At 39.2% G+C, this 16,598-nt stretch overlaps 1 protein-coding gene across 1 annotated transcript in view; it reads left to right on the top strand.

Moving 5' to 3' along the window:
• The window catches only part of IL1RAPL2 (interleukin 1 receptor accessory protein like 2), a 444,607-nt gene that overhangs the window by 46,434 nt on the left and 381,575 nt on the right, over window positions 1-16,598 (top strand). Inside the window, exon 3 of the mRNA XM_027861417.1 lies at window positions 2,358-2,511. Within this exon, the coding sequence (XP_027717218.1) occupies window positions 2,358-2,511 (154 nt within the window). The remainder of the gene's footprint in view (window positions 1-2,357; window positions 2,512-16,598) is intronic.

Here is a 16,598-nt window from a genome sequence, read left to right as displayed (position 1 = left end):
CACACACACACACACACACACACACACACACACACACACACACACACCCCTCACCCCAGAATCTCCTCTTGTTTAAGCATCCCTTGCTCAAAATCTCTCATTCTCCTGCTCACCCTGCTGTGGACACTCCCCAGAACATGTCCACATCCTCCCTGAAATATGGAGCCTAGAGCCAAACAAAATAATCCTGATGTGGGCTTCCTGGGCAGTGTTAAGTGTCTTGGAGTAGCAAACCAAAGGACCAAGAGAGATGAAAAGGAACAGGAGGGACTCCCAGTTTGTTTTCCATAGAATCTGCCCCACCCCCAAACCCCTGGCCCATTTTAAAGCACAGAAGCTCGGTTTTCATTTTCTTCCCTGCCCCCAAATGCCCAAGGGGGCCATATTTTGGTTTAATGACCATCAGAATGTTTCTTTGGAAATCTGAGCTGATCAGGGTCAGGAGCCAGGAGCGAGCATATTTGTGGATTGTCATTATATAGCGACTTTGCCAGCCAGATAATGTGTATGTGTGTCTTTGTCTTTGTGACTGTCTGTCTGTCTGTCCTCTCTCTCTCCCCTCCATCCCAACAACCATATAACCCAAGGTTTAGCTCACTGCAAGTCTCCTAAATGTGATAAGTCCCACAAGACACATAGTACCTACTATAATTTCAGACAAATTCTTCACTATTTTTCTAAACTCACCCCGAGTTACGCCACCACTACCACCTTGGGTGGGGGGAGAGGGGGTTACATCTAGAGTTCTTCGGTAGTATTACTTTTATTTACTCTCTAACATTGTAGGCCGGTTGTTGGCCTGGACATAAAGGAAGCATCACTCTTCAATATTATCCTCATAAACCGAAGTACCATTTTCATTGTCAAAATCTTCACTGATGTAAAAGCACAAATTATGTTGCAGTGAGAAAAGACATCAATATGGTGCCTCAGTCTGTTAGGTAACATCAGCATCTATACACCCAGAGCTCAGGCCTTTGAAGGGATACAGCTGGGGACTAGGCCTGTGATTTCACCTACAGAAGTGTCTCCCAGGGGAGAAAACTCCCTCTACCAGTGCAGGTTGGTAACTTCTCTCCAACTTTTAATCTCAGAGAATTGCCCAGGGTTATACAGCCAATATGTTTCAGAGATGAGACTTGAAACCCAAGGTTTTCTGGAATCAATGCCAACTCTCTAGCTACTATTCCATGCCAATTTTGGTACTATTTCATTGCTTGGAGAGGTAGATAGGCAATAAAGTATATGGCATGATAGGGAAGGGAGAAAGTGAACACCACCCCTATTCAAGGACTTATCTCTAGGCCTTTTCCTTATGCTGCAATGACCAGTGAATTTGTCTTAGGGATGCCTTTTCTCTCTCTGCTTTCACTCAACACTCACTGACCATGAGGGAGGGTGCCTCAGTGGTACTTGGATAGTGGTGGTCCCCAGAAGCTATGTGAATAGTAAACAACTGTAGGCACATTGTGGATAGCCTCTAGAGGAGGATGGGCAAAGTTCCAAGAACTCAGGTCACTGAGCCAAACATCCAGGCCTAGTGGGCTACATCTCACTTTCTTACCCCTCTGGTTAAATGCACAATAATGGGAAAATGGCTCCTTGTACACTCAAAGAATTGAGCCATCATAGCCTGGTAACAAGATTCCCTCTGCCTCCCAGAGCTATTGGCCATTGAAAGATGTGGCCTCAGAAACTTAGTCCCCTTCCATTCATGTTACTGCCCTCCTGTGTCTTTGTGCTTTCATGATAGCCCTGTGTCCTTCCTTTACCCAGCTGCCTCTGGAGCAAACTAATCTCTGAGAGTCTCTGAGACTGATTTTAGGGCCTTTCTGAAATAGGGCTTTTGGCAATGGCCTCCCTTGCAGAGGTACTGGGATGGACCATGAATAAATGATTGCAGAGTACTTTGCCAACTTCAATGTCTATATGAATGTTTAATGATGACTGTGCCTCCCCCAACATCAGCTACATGGCTAAGTGAACACCCTTTGCAGTCTCGTAGGAAGCAGCAATGCCAGCCCAAAAGTGCTGGGACATTCTACTCATGAATATTCAGCTGTTCATTATGCCATACCTCTCTTTCCAGGCCCTCCCCTTGTTGTTTGTTTATGCAGCCTGCCTTCCAAATGACTCTTGCTCTTGGGGTAAGGTCTTCAAAATGTATTTTATTTATGACTTGGAAATTATCCGAGTCATGTGCGATACCCACCGGTTTATTATGCTGTCTAGTTGTCTTAGATGCATATTTTGAACGCCAACAAAAAATAGCCATAAAAACAAAGAAAACTGTCAAATGGTTGATGTTGGACTTGGCGACCTGAATCTCTCCTTACTGGCAACTGTTTTCCCTGCAGGAATGCAAACCCAAAATGTGGAGGAGCATAATTATACAGAAAGGCAATGCTCTTCTCATCCAGGAGGTTCAAGAGGAAGATGGAGGAAATTACACTTGCGAACTCAAGTATGATGGAAAACTGATCCGGCGCACGACAGAACTCAAAGTCACAGGTAGGAAGAGTCGTCCGCCAAATTGCAGCGAAAGAGATTTTTGGGAACATTTGGTCTGGGAGGGAAGGGTCCACTTTGCTGTGGAGTGGAAATAGAGGCTGCGAATCGAGTCGGTGGGAAACTCACAGTTACTACGTTGCCCCAAGGAAAGACAAAGTATAGAATGTGAACAATTCACATAGAGGACAAAAACACCTGCTGTTAACGATTCTCTTCCTTGATTTTTGGCAATTCAAGTTACCTCCTCAACAATATCCCTGGTCCTTCCCAATGATGTAAATAGCTGCGCAGAGAAGTTCCTCCATAGGACAGGCACTCAACCTGAGGTAGAGCCAAATGCTAGACAGTGTTGACTGTGTGCAGCCCATCCATAAAATGGGCCCCTAAAAGTGCGTGCAGTTGGCTCTGAGTAAATGCCTCTTTCTTTTTTGCTCCCAAAGAAATGTGAACTAATTCTTCACTGTAACAGTGCAGGCCTTATACATAGATGTATGTGTGTTGTGTCCCAAATCTAGACCACAACTATTCTTCATATTAACCAGTGCAGCAGTCATATGCTCTGGGGGTCCTTTTTCCCAGTTCACATTCACAGTGATGTGTTGGATCCCTGAAGTGAGGCTGGCTACATCCCTTCCTCAGTGTTCTGGGAGTATGACTGTTGAATGATGGTGTCTTGCTAATGTTGTCATTTATTCTGGTCGGTTCTCCCCAACATCAATCACAAGTTAACAGTTGGTGCCCTTGTATCTTTTAGCCAATTGACATCAGTTAGTTTTCACAAATGTAGATTTACCAGGAAGATATAATAAAAACAAAAGTACGAATGTCTTCCCCAATACCTTATACTAACTCAATCCCAGGGAGAGTGGGCTCAAAATTAAAGCAGTTCCTATAAAGCATTTGTCCCATGAAATTCACTCCTGCATGTATCGTAGCTAATGGACAGAGGCCCACCCTTGCTTGTAGGATCTAGCATCTTGGTTGTGGGGTCAGCTCACTGTTGGCATGGGTCTCGATTGCCCTTCAGGTGTACCAGGCTCAACTGGCCACAGACTCTGCCCTGGACTTTAGCTCCTGAACTCTGGTGACCTTCTGTGCTTTTTGAGGCTCACAAGGTCACAGCCCAGTCTGTTCTATTTCCAATATTCTTTCACATTGGACAGGAAAGAATGTCAGGACCATTGTCCTTGTGTCTTCATATCACCTTAGCTAGGGAGAAGAGTCCACATTCTCTTTCCACACTGGGAGGCTTATGGCATTCCCTGCTTCTTCACTGAAACAAATACAGCCAGGCAGCAAAGAGACTTACGTTGCCCCCACTGGGAATCTTTTATATGCATTCTCAATTCTCACTCAGAAGCCAATGCAAGAGGCCCTTTCTTCACATAGTAATCAGAGGAAACAGTCATTGAATACCCACACATGCTCTCAAGTCTACATGGAGATTACATCAGGCAGAGTTCACAAGGGCTAGGCTCTCACTGAATAATCCTCTGTTACACCTCTGTTAATAATCCTCAGGACTGGATGTGTTGGGTGGTTTATGCTCAATATCCATGGAAGGAATTTATCAGTTCCATAATTAGCCACTTTCTCTGGCTAACATTAGGAAGAGATGTTTGACGATATTCTGATTTCAAGCTGATTTGAACTCTCAAAGGTGAGTATTCCTCACTCCAGCCCAGCATTCTATCTGCTGCAGCACCACTTAGCTGCCCTAGATAACCCTTACCAATATTCAATTTTTTAAACCAAATTCAGAAAACTTATTAAGGGAATTCCAAACCACATTTTTCTTAGATGCAAATGCTCATACCAAAGTCCACTAACATCTTACAGAGCAACTCTTTTGCTTCTTAAAGGAGGTTTCATATACAGCCTTCTCATAAAGTTTAAATGTACACCTGTTATCATAAATGCATAGCATTCCTCATAATATTCACATATAACTACCTTACTGGGATGAAAAAGATCTGCTTTTTGATTAAATTCTGTTTTTCTCAAAGGGAATCAAATGACTCATTCATGCTAGAACAGTTGAATATAGATGATTACTCATTGTCATCAGGTGCCCATGGGCCATTCCATAGTATTCTTTTGCTTGGGCCACAGTAGCCCAAACTTCATCAGATGCTTGCATTGCATTTCCTCTTGAGAATCATTTCCTTCAGTTGGTAATGTAGTCTTTGACCTGAATACTGAGTTGGACCTAAATAAATTCAATAGAAAGCATTGATTACGCTCCTTTCTAACTGGAGGTAGCCCGACAACTGATTTATCCTGTTAGTTTCCCATTTAGATACTAGGAAAGCAATGTTAGTTCAACTTATTTCTTACATTTCAAGAGTAGGTTCAGTACGTGATTTTAATTCACTTGTCCTACCATTGAGCGATGTTTTCTGCTTGTCTGAGCTGGTTAGCTTGGTTGATTAGAGGGTGTTGATAATGAAGTCGGCGTCATGGATTTGATTCCCCACATGAACCTGTTAGCTTTACATAGGGAAAATCACGTTTCCTGGTCAGAGAATGCACTGAATAGGATCCATCCATCTTGCGTGTGTATACAAATGATGACAAGGGGAACCAAGTGAGAACATGGGAAGGCTCACTATAAAGCAATTGAAACTACTGGAGATGCAGTTCACAGTACGTGTTCTACCCTCAGTGATTCAGAACTTACTTGTCATAGAAAATAGAGTATTCTATTACTCTGCGTTTGTTTAAAGAATTCAAACTTCAGCTAGGTCTTGATTAGCATGAATAATGAATCCAATGAAGTGATTGTGTTATTTAGATCTGCATTACACACACTTCCATTGGGTTGGAACCATTTGCCATATTTTATGTAATTATAGCTTCAATGAATATGAATTTAAAAACATGTGATCTCACAGAATTTATTATTTGTACTAATTGGGATCTAGCTGTTTACGCTTTATTTTTAAATGATTTAGCTTTCTTTTTTTTGACAGTAATGACCAAGAAACAAGAGTTTAAGCTCTGAAAGTACGTTCTTGTAAATTGGTAACATTGGTTGGATGGTATCTTATGTGCTCAGCTTTATGAAAATGGGTTTCCATAACAATAATAAAAGGATAAACACTCTTAATAAAGCATCTAGTACTTTGAGTTGATGGAGGGGTTTTTTTTTCCTTTGTGAAGGATTGATGGAACAAGAATAACTCTGGTTGAGAAGTGGATGGATTGCAGTGTGCATTGGTGGAAGGAGTACCCATGCCAGTGAGATCAAATATCCAAAAGAAGGATTGGGAAAATGGTCCATTATCTAAAGGGTAGTTATCTGCATATAATCCTGCCTTTTGCATTTCTGACTACTAAAATGGAAATAACGCTTGAAGAATAGGGTTAAACCCAATGATTGAGGGTCTTGAATGCCAGAATCTTTGGATTTTTATTTTAGGCTACAGGGTGACTTTGAAATTTTTGGAGCAGAGGTATCACATGATGAAAGGGATAGAGACTGAGCCTGTGGTTTCACTGATAAAGTGAATTCCCAGCTGAGGTAACTCCCTGGCAGTCATTGGCAGATTATTCCATCTACCAGAGCAAGTGGGTCCATTTTTTTATCTTTGAGAAGATTTTATTTCTTATGCCACATCAATTACAAATACCCTATATTTATCAACACAATAAACAATAAACATCATATACCTTTCAACTACATCACATTCTCTAATTACTTATCTCATTTCCACTCATTTGGAATTACTGGGATTTTGAGGTTAGAAAATAACAGCCACATTCATCCTACTTTGGTTTTGCCTCTACATGAATAGTAATGGGTGCCAGACAATGGAAAGTAGTGACTACTAGGTTCTTTCTTTATATATTTTTATGTTGCGTGTGTGTGTGTGTATACATATATATACACACATATATATATATACATATATATACATATATGTGTGTGTGTATATATGCTGCTTCTGAATGTTCGCTACTACTGATTAGCCCTCCAATGATGCATTTGAGAATTCAACCAGAAATGGAATTCTAGTTCACCTTCCTATATTTCACAGATAGCATTTTCTCTTCTTCCCTTCTGGGGGAAATAAGGATAATATTCATTCATAAATTTTGAGTTCCAAAATTTTTTTCTCCCTCCCTCCCCTCCTCACTCCCCAAGATGGCAAGCAATCTCATATAGGCTATACATGTATAATCATATTAAACATATTTGCCCATTAGTCATGTTGTGAAAGAAGAATCAGAACAAAAGGGAAAAACCATGAGAAAGAGCAAACAAAAAAGAGAGAAAATAGTAGACTTCAATCTGCATTTAGACTCCATAGTTCTTTCTCTGGATGTGGATAGCATTTTCCATCATGAGTCTTTTAAAATGGACCCATTATTTGTCATTTATAGATTTATAGAATTGCCTAGAGAACCAAGAGGTTCAGTAACTTTCTTGGGGTAACACTCAGTATGTATTTGAATCAGGACTTGAACCTGGTCTTCCTGGCTTTGAGGGAGTGCTTAATAAATGCCTACCATGTGCCAGGCACTGTACTGAGTATGTTTCAAATGTTATTTCATTTGATCCTCACAGCAACCCTGGGAGGTAGGTGCTATTATTACCCCCATTTTACAGATGAGGAAATTGAAGCTGAAAAAGGTTAAGTGACTAGCCCAAGGTCACACAGTATCTAGGACTTAGGGTGGGATTTGAACTCAGAGCTTCCTTACTCCAGGTCCAGAGCTTACCCACAGAACCACCTAGCTACAGAGCTGGAGTAGACACCACTCAGCATTCGCCACTTTAACCTGTTAAAAGGATTTTTCTTCTAAAACCCACGAATTGATCTTTATAATATTCCTGCATTATAGGCTTTCCTTATAAAACCCTGCAAATCAGCTGCCCTCTCTCAGGCTAAATTTCCTTATTTGTAAAATGAGCATCATAAGGGGGAAGAACCTGGATCCCAGGGTTGTTGTTTAAATTTGATCGCATCTAAGTGCTTTGCAAACTTGAAGGTGCTATGGAAATGTGGATATAATTACAATGCCATGTCACTGCTTCTGAATGTTCACTGCTACTGATTCGCCCTCCAATGATGCATTCGAGAATTTAGCCAGAAACGGAAGTTGATTTCACCTTCCTATATTTCGCAGATAGCATTTTCTTCCCTTTTGGGGGAAATAAAGATAATATTCATTCACCTTTCTCTAGTCCTACACCACTGCTCCCATTCTCCACAGTCTTTGAGAGATCACTGACGGTGACTCAGCCATCCCGTATGACTCTTCTTTCAGGTCTCTGGGATGAAGTTCATCTGGGCCTGATGACTTGATGACACAGCTTGGCGTAATCTTACTATCACTTCACTTATCTTGGGTACCCATTCCTAATGCACCATTTTTGTTCCATCCTTTCCAATCTAAATATCATCTTTTTGGTAGAGAAAATAGAAACATAGTGACTATTGAGTAGGTCTGTCTTCCCTCTGTTTTGTAATATTATTATCCCACCTATGCTGAGCTGCAGACTAAGCCCTTTTATCCTTTTTTATTCAATAGAAGAAGAAAAAAGTCTTTAGCTTTTCTCTCTGGCCTCAGTTCATTGAGCACTATTGACCCTTTTCTTAAATCTCATCATGCTATGCTTTTATGTTCACCTTCTGCTGCCCTTCCATAAACAGAGAAATAGACAGAACATTGGTTAAATACCTCCTATGTGCCAGGGACTGTACTGAGCATTAGAGATACAAATACAAGGAGAAAAGATAGTTCCTACCATCAAGGAGCTTATATTCTTTTTTTTTTTTTTAATAATGTGCTGCATTTTTTTAAGGCAATTGGGGTTAAGTGACTTGCCCATGGTCACACAGCTAGTAAGTGTCAAGTGTCTGGTCTAAGGCCGGATTTGAACTCAGGTCGTCCTGACTTCAGGGCTGGTGCTCTATCCACTGTGCCACCTAGCTGCCCCAGGAGCTTAACGTTCTAATGGAGGAAAATAACACCTAAAAAGGAGTTTGGGTGGGGGGAACTTCCCTGACACATGAACAACAAGATGAAGGAGTAGACATTTTCTGTTACCATCACGACATCCCTCAAAATACAGAAATACAAGAGTGAATAAATGTAGCAGGCAAGGTCAGCAGCAGCAACAGAGTGACGGTAGAGAGACCAGTAAGAAATTTCTTTGTAAATGTATGCAAGGATACAGGTAAAGGTGGAAATCTGGTGGAAGAAACAGTGAAGAGGAGGGCTTAAGGAATTATGAGCAAAACCTGGCAACTCCTGTCTATAGGTGAATCAGCATTTTTTCTGGTGGGACCATTTTACAACATGAGAGGATAAATGAAAGGGGCAGAGAGGAGGAGAGTTTACCAGAGTCAAATCAAATCAGTGGCTAGCCTTGAGGGAAATGTGACCTTTGTGAGATCAGAAATGAAGCACCTACAGGGAAGTAGATGAAAAAAATGGGAGAAGGATTAAAAGGGGTGGGAAGGTGGGGGAGGAAGGAGGCCTTGCTTTAATGGTAGAAGGGTGTTTCACTGATGAATGCTCCTATAATCATAAACAAAAAACCATTGTTGGTAATAAACTTAAATGGTCCAAATGTTTAACATCCAAACTCATAAAGGAAACATCTGAGCCACAAAAAGACATAGATAGTAACACAATAGTGACAGGAGACTTCATTATCTATGTCTTATTTTTGGATAAGTTTAACAGAAAGATAAAAAGGAAATGGAACTGAACCTACTGATGGAAAAACTAGACTTTTTGAGTTTTATAAGATGACATAACATCTTCTAAATAGAACAGCAAAAGAATATGTATATTTCTTAGCACTACATGAAACTTATACAAAAACTGACCACGTACAAGGCCACAGAGAAATTACAAACAAATGTAAAAAGGCAGAAGTACAAAAATCATCCTTTCTAGATTTTAACTCAAAAAATAGTAATTGGTTCACAAATCACAAACAGGACATACAGTCTCAAATGTAGACTTAACAATGAAATCCTAAATAATGAGTGAATAAAAGAATAAATCATAGAAACAATAACTTTTTAAAAGAAAATGATTATGATGAAACCATGTACCAAAATTTCTGGGATGTAGATAAAGCAGTCCTCAGGGGAATGATCATATCCTTACAAACATACATTAACAAAAATAAAAAAGAGAATATTAATGAACTGAATATGTATTTAAAAAAATTAGAAAGCCAGTAAAAAAAACTAAAATAAGCACAAAAGAGGAGATATTAAAAGTTAGAAGAGACATAGATAAATTTAAACCAAAAAAACCCCATATAAATGATATATAAAACTAAAAGCTTATACTTTGAAAAAACTAATAAAATTGATAAAATCTTACCTAATCTGATTTCAAAGAAGAAAGCAGAAAATCAAATCAATAAAATAGCAAAAGAACAAGGTGAAATCACAGAAAATCCTGAAGAAATAAAAATTATCAGAACCTATTATGCACAGTTATATGCTAACAAAACCAAGAACACAAAAGAAATTGAGGAATGCCTTCAAAAATATAAAATATCCAAAAACCCAATCTCAGAAAAGGAAGTAGATCTAGTTGTAAAAGAACTACCAACAGAAAAAAAAAAACTCCTGGTGCTGATGGATTCATAGGAGAATTTTATCAAACTTTTAGAGAACAGTTAGTACCCCTATTTTACAAATTATTCTGAAAAACTGAGAAAGAAAACACCTGACCAGAATTATTTTATGAGATGCATATAGTTCTAATACCTAAACCAGAAAAGGATAAAATACATAAAGAAAACTATAGGCCAATATTATTGGCTGACCCAAAAATTTTAAACAATATCATGTTAGATTACAGAGATTTATCTAAGAAATCATTCATTGTGACTAAGTTGGATTGTAAGGATGCAAGAATGGTTCAACTTTAGGAAAATAGTCACCATAATTAACCATATTAAAAACCACGACATATAGAGCCACATGATCAATAGATGCAGAAAAAAAAACCTTTGAGAAAATACAACTTTTATCCTAAAAACCGTACAAACTATATGCACAGACACCTTTTCAAATTTCATAAAAAAGCATCTATTTAAAACCAAAAGCAAGCACCATATGTAATGTCAATACACTAAAACATTTTTTTCAATTAATGCAGGAGTGAAGCAAGGATGCCTATTCTCTCCACTGTTGTTTGATATATTTCTGGAAATGTTATCAGCAGCAATAAGACAAGAGAAATAAAAGTATAAAGATAAGAGACGAAAAACTGTCCCTATTTACTAATGATAATAATGGTTTACTTGGAAAATCCTAGGAAATCACCAAAGATTCTGATTGAGACTGAATTCAATTACAAAGTGTTCCTTAAAGAAATAAAAAACAACTCAAATAGCTGGAGGAATAGATAGTGTTCATGTCTAGGCCATGCCAATATAATAAAAATGACAATACTACCAAAATTAATTTACACTTTTAATGCTATACTTATATAATTATATACTTTGCAGCCAAAGGTGGAGAAGTTCTATAAAGTCTGTTAAAACAAGCTGACTGTGGCTCAGATCATGAACTTCTTATTGCAAAATTCAGACTTAAATTGAGGAAAGTAGGGAAAACCATCAGACAACATAATATGACCTAAATAACATCTCTTATGAATATGAAATGGAAGCAATGAATAGATTCAAGGGATTAGATCTGGTAAGTAAAGTGCCTGAAGAACTATGGATAGAGGTTCACAACATTGTACAAGAGGCAGCAAAAAAAAATATTCCATAGAAAAAGAGAAGCAAGCAAGCAAAATGGCTGTCTGGTGAGGCTTTACAAATAGCTGAGGAAAGAAGGAAAGCAAAAGGTAAAGGAGAAAGGGAAAGATATATCCAACTGAATGCAGATTTCCAGAGAATGGCATAGAGAGATAAGGTTTTCTTAAATAAGCATTGCAAAGAAATAGAAAACAATAGGATGGGAAAGATAAGAGATCTCTTCTAGAAAATTAGAGTTATCAAGGGAATATTTCATGTAAAAAAGGCATGATAAAATACAAAAATGATAGGGATTTAACAGAAACAGAAGAGATTAAGAAAAGGTGTCAAGAATACACAAAAGAACTATACAAGAAAGATCTTAACATCACTGATAAACACCAAGGTAGTATAGTTACTGATCTAGAGCCAGACATGCTTGGAGAATGACGTCAAGTGGGCTTTGGGAAGCATTGCTAACAGAAAGGCCATTGGAGGTGATAGAATTCCAGCTGAGCTATTTAAAACCCTAAAAGATAATACTATTTAAATGCTGCACTATGTATGCCAGCAAATTTGGAAAATGCAGCAGTGGCAACTGTATTGGAAAATATCAGTTTATATCCCAATCCTGAAGAAGGGCAATGCCAAGGAATGTTCAAATTACTGAACAGTTGTGCTCATTTTACCTGCCAGCAAGGTTAAGATTCTGCAAGCTAGGCTTTAGCAATATGTGATCTGAGAATTACCAGAAGTGCAGGCCAGTTTTTGAAGAGGCAGAGGAACTGAGACCAAATTGCCAACATTCGCTGGATTATGGAGAAAGCAAGGGAGTTCCTGAAGAACCTCTATTTCTGCTTCATTGACTACATTAAAGTCTTTGACTGTGTGGATCACAACAAAAATGTAACAAGTCCTCAAAGAGATGGGAATACCAGATCATCTTCCTTGTCTCCTGAGGAATCTGTGCGTGGGCCAAGAAGCAACAGTTAGAATAGAACATGTCAACTTATTTATTTAACTTATATGCAGAGTACATTATGCAAAATGCCAGACTGGATGAATCAAAAGCTGGAATCCAAGGAGAAATACCAAGTCTCAGATATTCAGATAATACCACTCTCGTGGCAGAAAGTGAAAAGGAATTAAGCCTCTTGATGAGGATGAAAGAGAAAAGTGTAAAAGCTGGCTTGAAGCTTAACATCGAAAAAACAAAGATTTTGCCAATTGGTCCCATCACTTCTTGGCAAATATGGGGAAAAGAAATAGGAGCAGTGTCAGATTTTATATTCTCGGGCTCAAAGATCACTGCAGATGGTGACTGCAGCCATGAATTTAAAAGATGCTTGCTCCTTGGAAGGAAAGCTAGGGCAAATCTGGACAGCATACTAAAAAGCAGAGACATCACCTTGCCAACAAAGATCCACATAATCAAAGCTATAGTTTTTTCCAGGACCAATGTATGGCTGTAAGAGTTGGACTATAAGGAAAACTGATTGCCACGGAATCAACGCTTTCAAATTGTGCTGGAGAAGACTTTTGAGAGTCCCTTGGACGGCACAGACATCGAATCATCCAATACTTAAAATTAATTCAGGCCATTCACTGGAAGGTCAAATGCTGAAGCAGAAGCTTAAATACATTGGCCACATAATGAGAAGATTGGACTCATAAGAAAAAACCCAGATGTCAGGCACTAGTGACGGCAAAAAAGGGGATGATAGAGGATAAGATGGCTAGATCATGTCATGGAAACAATGAACATGAACTTCGACAGACTTTGAGAGATAGTGGAGGATAGAAGGGCCTGGTATGCTGTGGCCCATGGGGTCATGAAGAGTTGGACATGACTGAACGGCTAAACAACAAACAGTAACAATGAGGCAGTTGCATGAAGTCGTCAGCCTCACTCTCTCTCCCAGAGTCATTGAAATCCAGTGGCAAGACAGAAGTCAAGATGATTGGTGATGGTCCAGGATACGATGGATGACCTTGGCATCTTTGATGCCTGATCAAGCTGTAAGCATTCCACAGTGCTTGCTTCAGTTGCTGGCCATTGGAACAAATTGTTCTCAACTACCCTTTCTGCCAGGGGAGGTCTTTATATGCTTGGGGTAGACATTCCCCTAACTCACCAAGGGTTTGAGGCCTGTCGGTTACCCTCAACCTGGTTTAGCCCATCTGTCTGAGACAACTGTACTGGAATGTGGCTGCTGAACATACTACAGATTCTTGGAGCCACAGGTGAGAATTAGGTGACAGGTGGATACCAAAGGTGGATGAGGACCCCTAACAAGGGCTCTGCAAGCCCGCACACCAGAGGTGCTAGTCTTACCTGAAGAATCCTACTTATAAAGATCAAACTGAACTCACAATGAAGAGATATAAGAAGATACCTCTTCATGGAGGTAGGAGGTCCATACATTGCACGTTTTTGAACTTTTTCAATGTATTAATTAGTTCTGTTGATTCTTTTTCTCTCAAATGTTTTTTGTTATATGGTATTGCTTTCTGGGAGGAGGAAGGGGTATAACTTTGGATATATAATATGTATAATTTAGGATAACTTTGATTTAAGAAGCAGAAAAAAATCAATAAAAACTTATTTAGAAATCAAGTCAGTCAGTAAATGAGTTCTCCATGCGTCTACATTATTTTCTTCAGGCAACTTTTCCTCCTTTTTTGGAACTTTTTTTCTCTTTGTGTCCTCAGAATTTCTCAAGAACTTCCCTTCTGTCCTGAGCTCTGATGCCTGTAGAATTATAGATCATGGATTCCTGTCTACCCTGTTTCTGTACCCTTTGAAATCCACTCTCCATAAATCTTCAATACATGCTATTCTATGCTTGGTTTTCCTCTTTCTATAGAAAAGTTTATTATGGTATGATCCAGGGGTAGGGAACCTGCAGCCTTGAGGCCACATGTGGCCTTCTAGATCCTTAAGTGTGTCCTTTTGACTGAATCCAAATGATTCAGTTCCCCCAACTCTGGTATGGTCATTCTCTTCCCCCTAAAAGTACTCTTTTTTTTTACTTTATCCCTATTACAGATGAGGAAAGGGGGGGACAGGAAGAAGGGATAAGGATAGTGGTCACCTTAGCAAGGAAGTGTTACCCACTCTTTCCTTTGCTGACACCCTGAGACAAAGGTCCAGTCACCTTATTTTGACTGGCTTTGATAAGAGTGAAAAGAGGCTTTCTTTATGAGATGATAAAACTACAAAAAGGTTTGTAATGGAAGAAGAAGGAGAAGATGAAAGAGATAATGGGCTTGTGTCTCCTGAGTTTACTGTGGGAAAAAGATGAGATCAAAGGACTGGCAGGAATTCTAGGGACTCTCAAAATATTAATCAAATGGGGCACCATTGCCAACTAAATATACTTGGTAGATAACTCTCTGTTCACAGTAATGTATTAGCGTAAGCTACAGGGAGAAAAACAAGCAGAGAGGGGTGTTTTTAATTTCCACTGTAGCCATACCCATCACTCCAGTTACAGCCCTCAATAAACATTTATAGAAATTTAAATAGAAAGAACAAAAGGAAGGAAGGAAGGAAGGAAGGAAGGAAGGAAGGAAGGAAGGAAAGGAGGAACTGAATGTTACATAATTATAATTGCCAGGCTTGGTGCCAGGGAAGAAATGAGAAAATACAACTCCTTTCTTTATTTCCAGAGGTGGGGGACTGTGGGTGGGGAGCACTGCTATACACTGGCAGACTTGGTTTGTATGTTGGTTAATTTAGCTGATATGTTTTTATTTTCCTTTTCCTTTTTTTTTAACTTATGCAAGCTCACTGGAGAGGGGAATAGGGAGGGCATATTCAGAAATCAAAGTAATTTAAAAACAAAAGATCAATAAAAATAGTTTTTAAAGTTGTTGAATTGATGTCCAGATGAATAAAATCTACATTGACATAGTGGCTTTAGGTTGTTTGAGTTAACTACCTTGGGTAAGGGAAATATGAAAAATGCAGTTACTTGGAGATATCAACTTTGACGTCACTTGAATTGGGAGTAGATTAGAAAGACGTAAAATATCTCCAGGCAGCAAGATACACTGGAAAAAGCCTTAGACTGGAAATCAGAAGATCTAGCTTATAGATTTGGCTTTGGAACCAACCAGTTTTTATGACCTTTCATATACCCATTTCTATCTCCAGACCTCAGTTTCTCCTTCTGGAAAATTAGGTAGTTGCAAGTCATCATCTATAAAGTTCCTTCTAACTCTAACATATTGACATAATATTCTGGCTATGATGCTGTGGACTGGATAAAATATGGCCTTGGCCAGGAAGGGGTTAAGTAAATGACCCTCTCTCTCCTTTCCCTTCCATCATTCTTCATCTACTTATTCTTTTTCCTTATTTCCACACCCGTCCCATCCCATAATTAATATTTGGGAAAGTAGAGGAGACAAGAGCCCTTTTGTGCTTGGCTCTGACCTCAATGAAATGACATAAATCAGTGGCCAACATCTGACCATACAGGGTCAGAAACATTTGAAAAAATGCAAGTATGCTTCATGTTCTATGACCAAATAATGCCATCACCCATATAAGAATAGCCTCTTTGCTATGGAAAGGAAGCCCTTGGCTGTTTGTTGCCTTGATGTCTGGGTGGGTTAGTTGGGTTAATTATTGAGCCTTAGCAAAGGCCTCTGAAGATTTGAAGCTCTCTACATTCAGGAAGAGGTGATTTGGGTACTCTGTGCTCTTCTTTCTTTTAAGGTGCCATTCTTTTCACCTTCCTTTGTTATCACTCCTTTCATTTGCTTTCTGTGTCTCTATGAAAATATTTCCCATACATGGCTTCAGTAAGTGCTTTTAATTTCATGTATAGTTGATTCTTTCCAGGGTCATTTATGAATGAATGAATGAATGAAAAAGCATTTATTAAACACTTTTGTGCTAGGTACTCTGCTGATCACTCAGGACACAACAACAACTAAGGATGCAACAAGGAAAGAATTCTCCTGCCCTCAAGGAGCTTACATTCTAAAGGGGGAGACAATACCTAAGAAGAAGCTAGATGTGAAAAGTGTGATGAGAGGGAGGATACCAGCACAGGGGTATGGCTTAGGGATAGCCTGGGAGTGTATAGTGGGCCAGGAACCAGGTTAAGTAAGGGGAAAGCGCACCAATAAGAGCCCATGGGGCAAAGTCTAAGTTTCAGTAGGCAAAGGGAAAAGACCAGAATGTGTAGTCAGGAGGTGCCTAGACCCCTGGAGCCTGGAAAATCACCTTTTTCCAGTGTAAAAAAGTACAGGGAGTCCCTGAAAATGAGATTGTGTTTTGTTTTGGTTCAAACCTATGAATTCATTAGTGTAGAGTAATCCCACTGAGGAAATTGTCTCAGCCAAT

Source organism: Vombatus ursinus, unplaced genomic scaffold (genome assembly GCF_900497805.2).
Source record: "Vombatus ursinus unplaced genomic scaffold, bare-nosed wombat genome assembly UNPS02014735.1, whole genome shotgun sequence".
In the NCBI taxonomy this organism is placed as follows: Eukaryota; Metazoa; Chordata; class Mammalia; order Diprotodontia; family Vombatidae; genus Vombatus; species Vombatus ursinus.
This window is presented reverse-complemented; position numbering and strand designations above follow the sequence as displayed.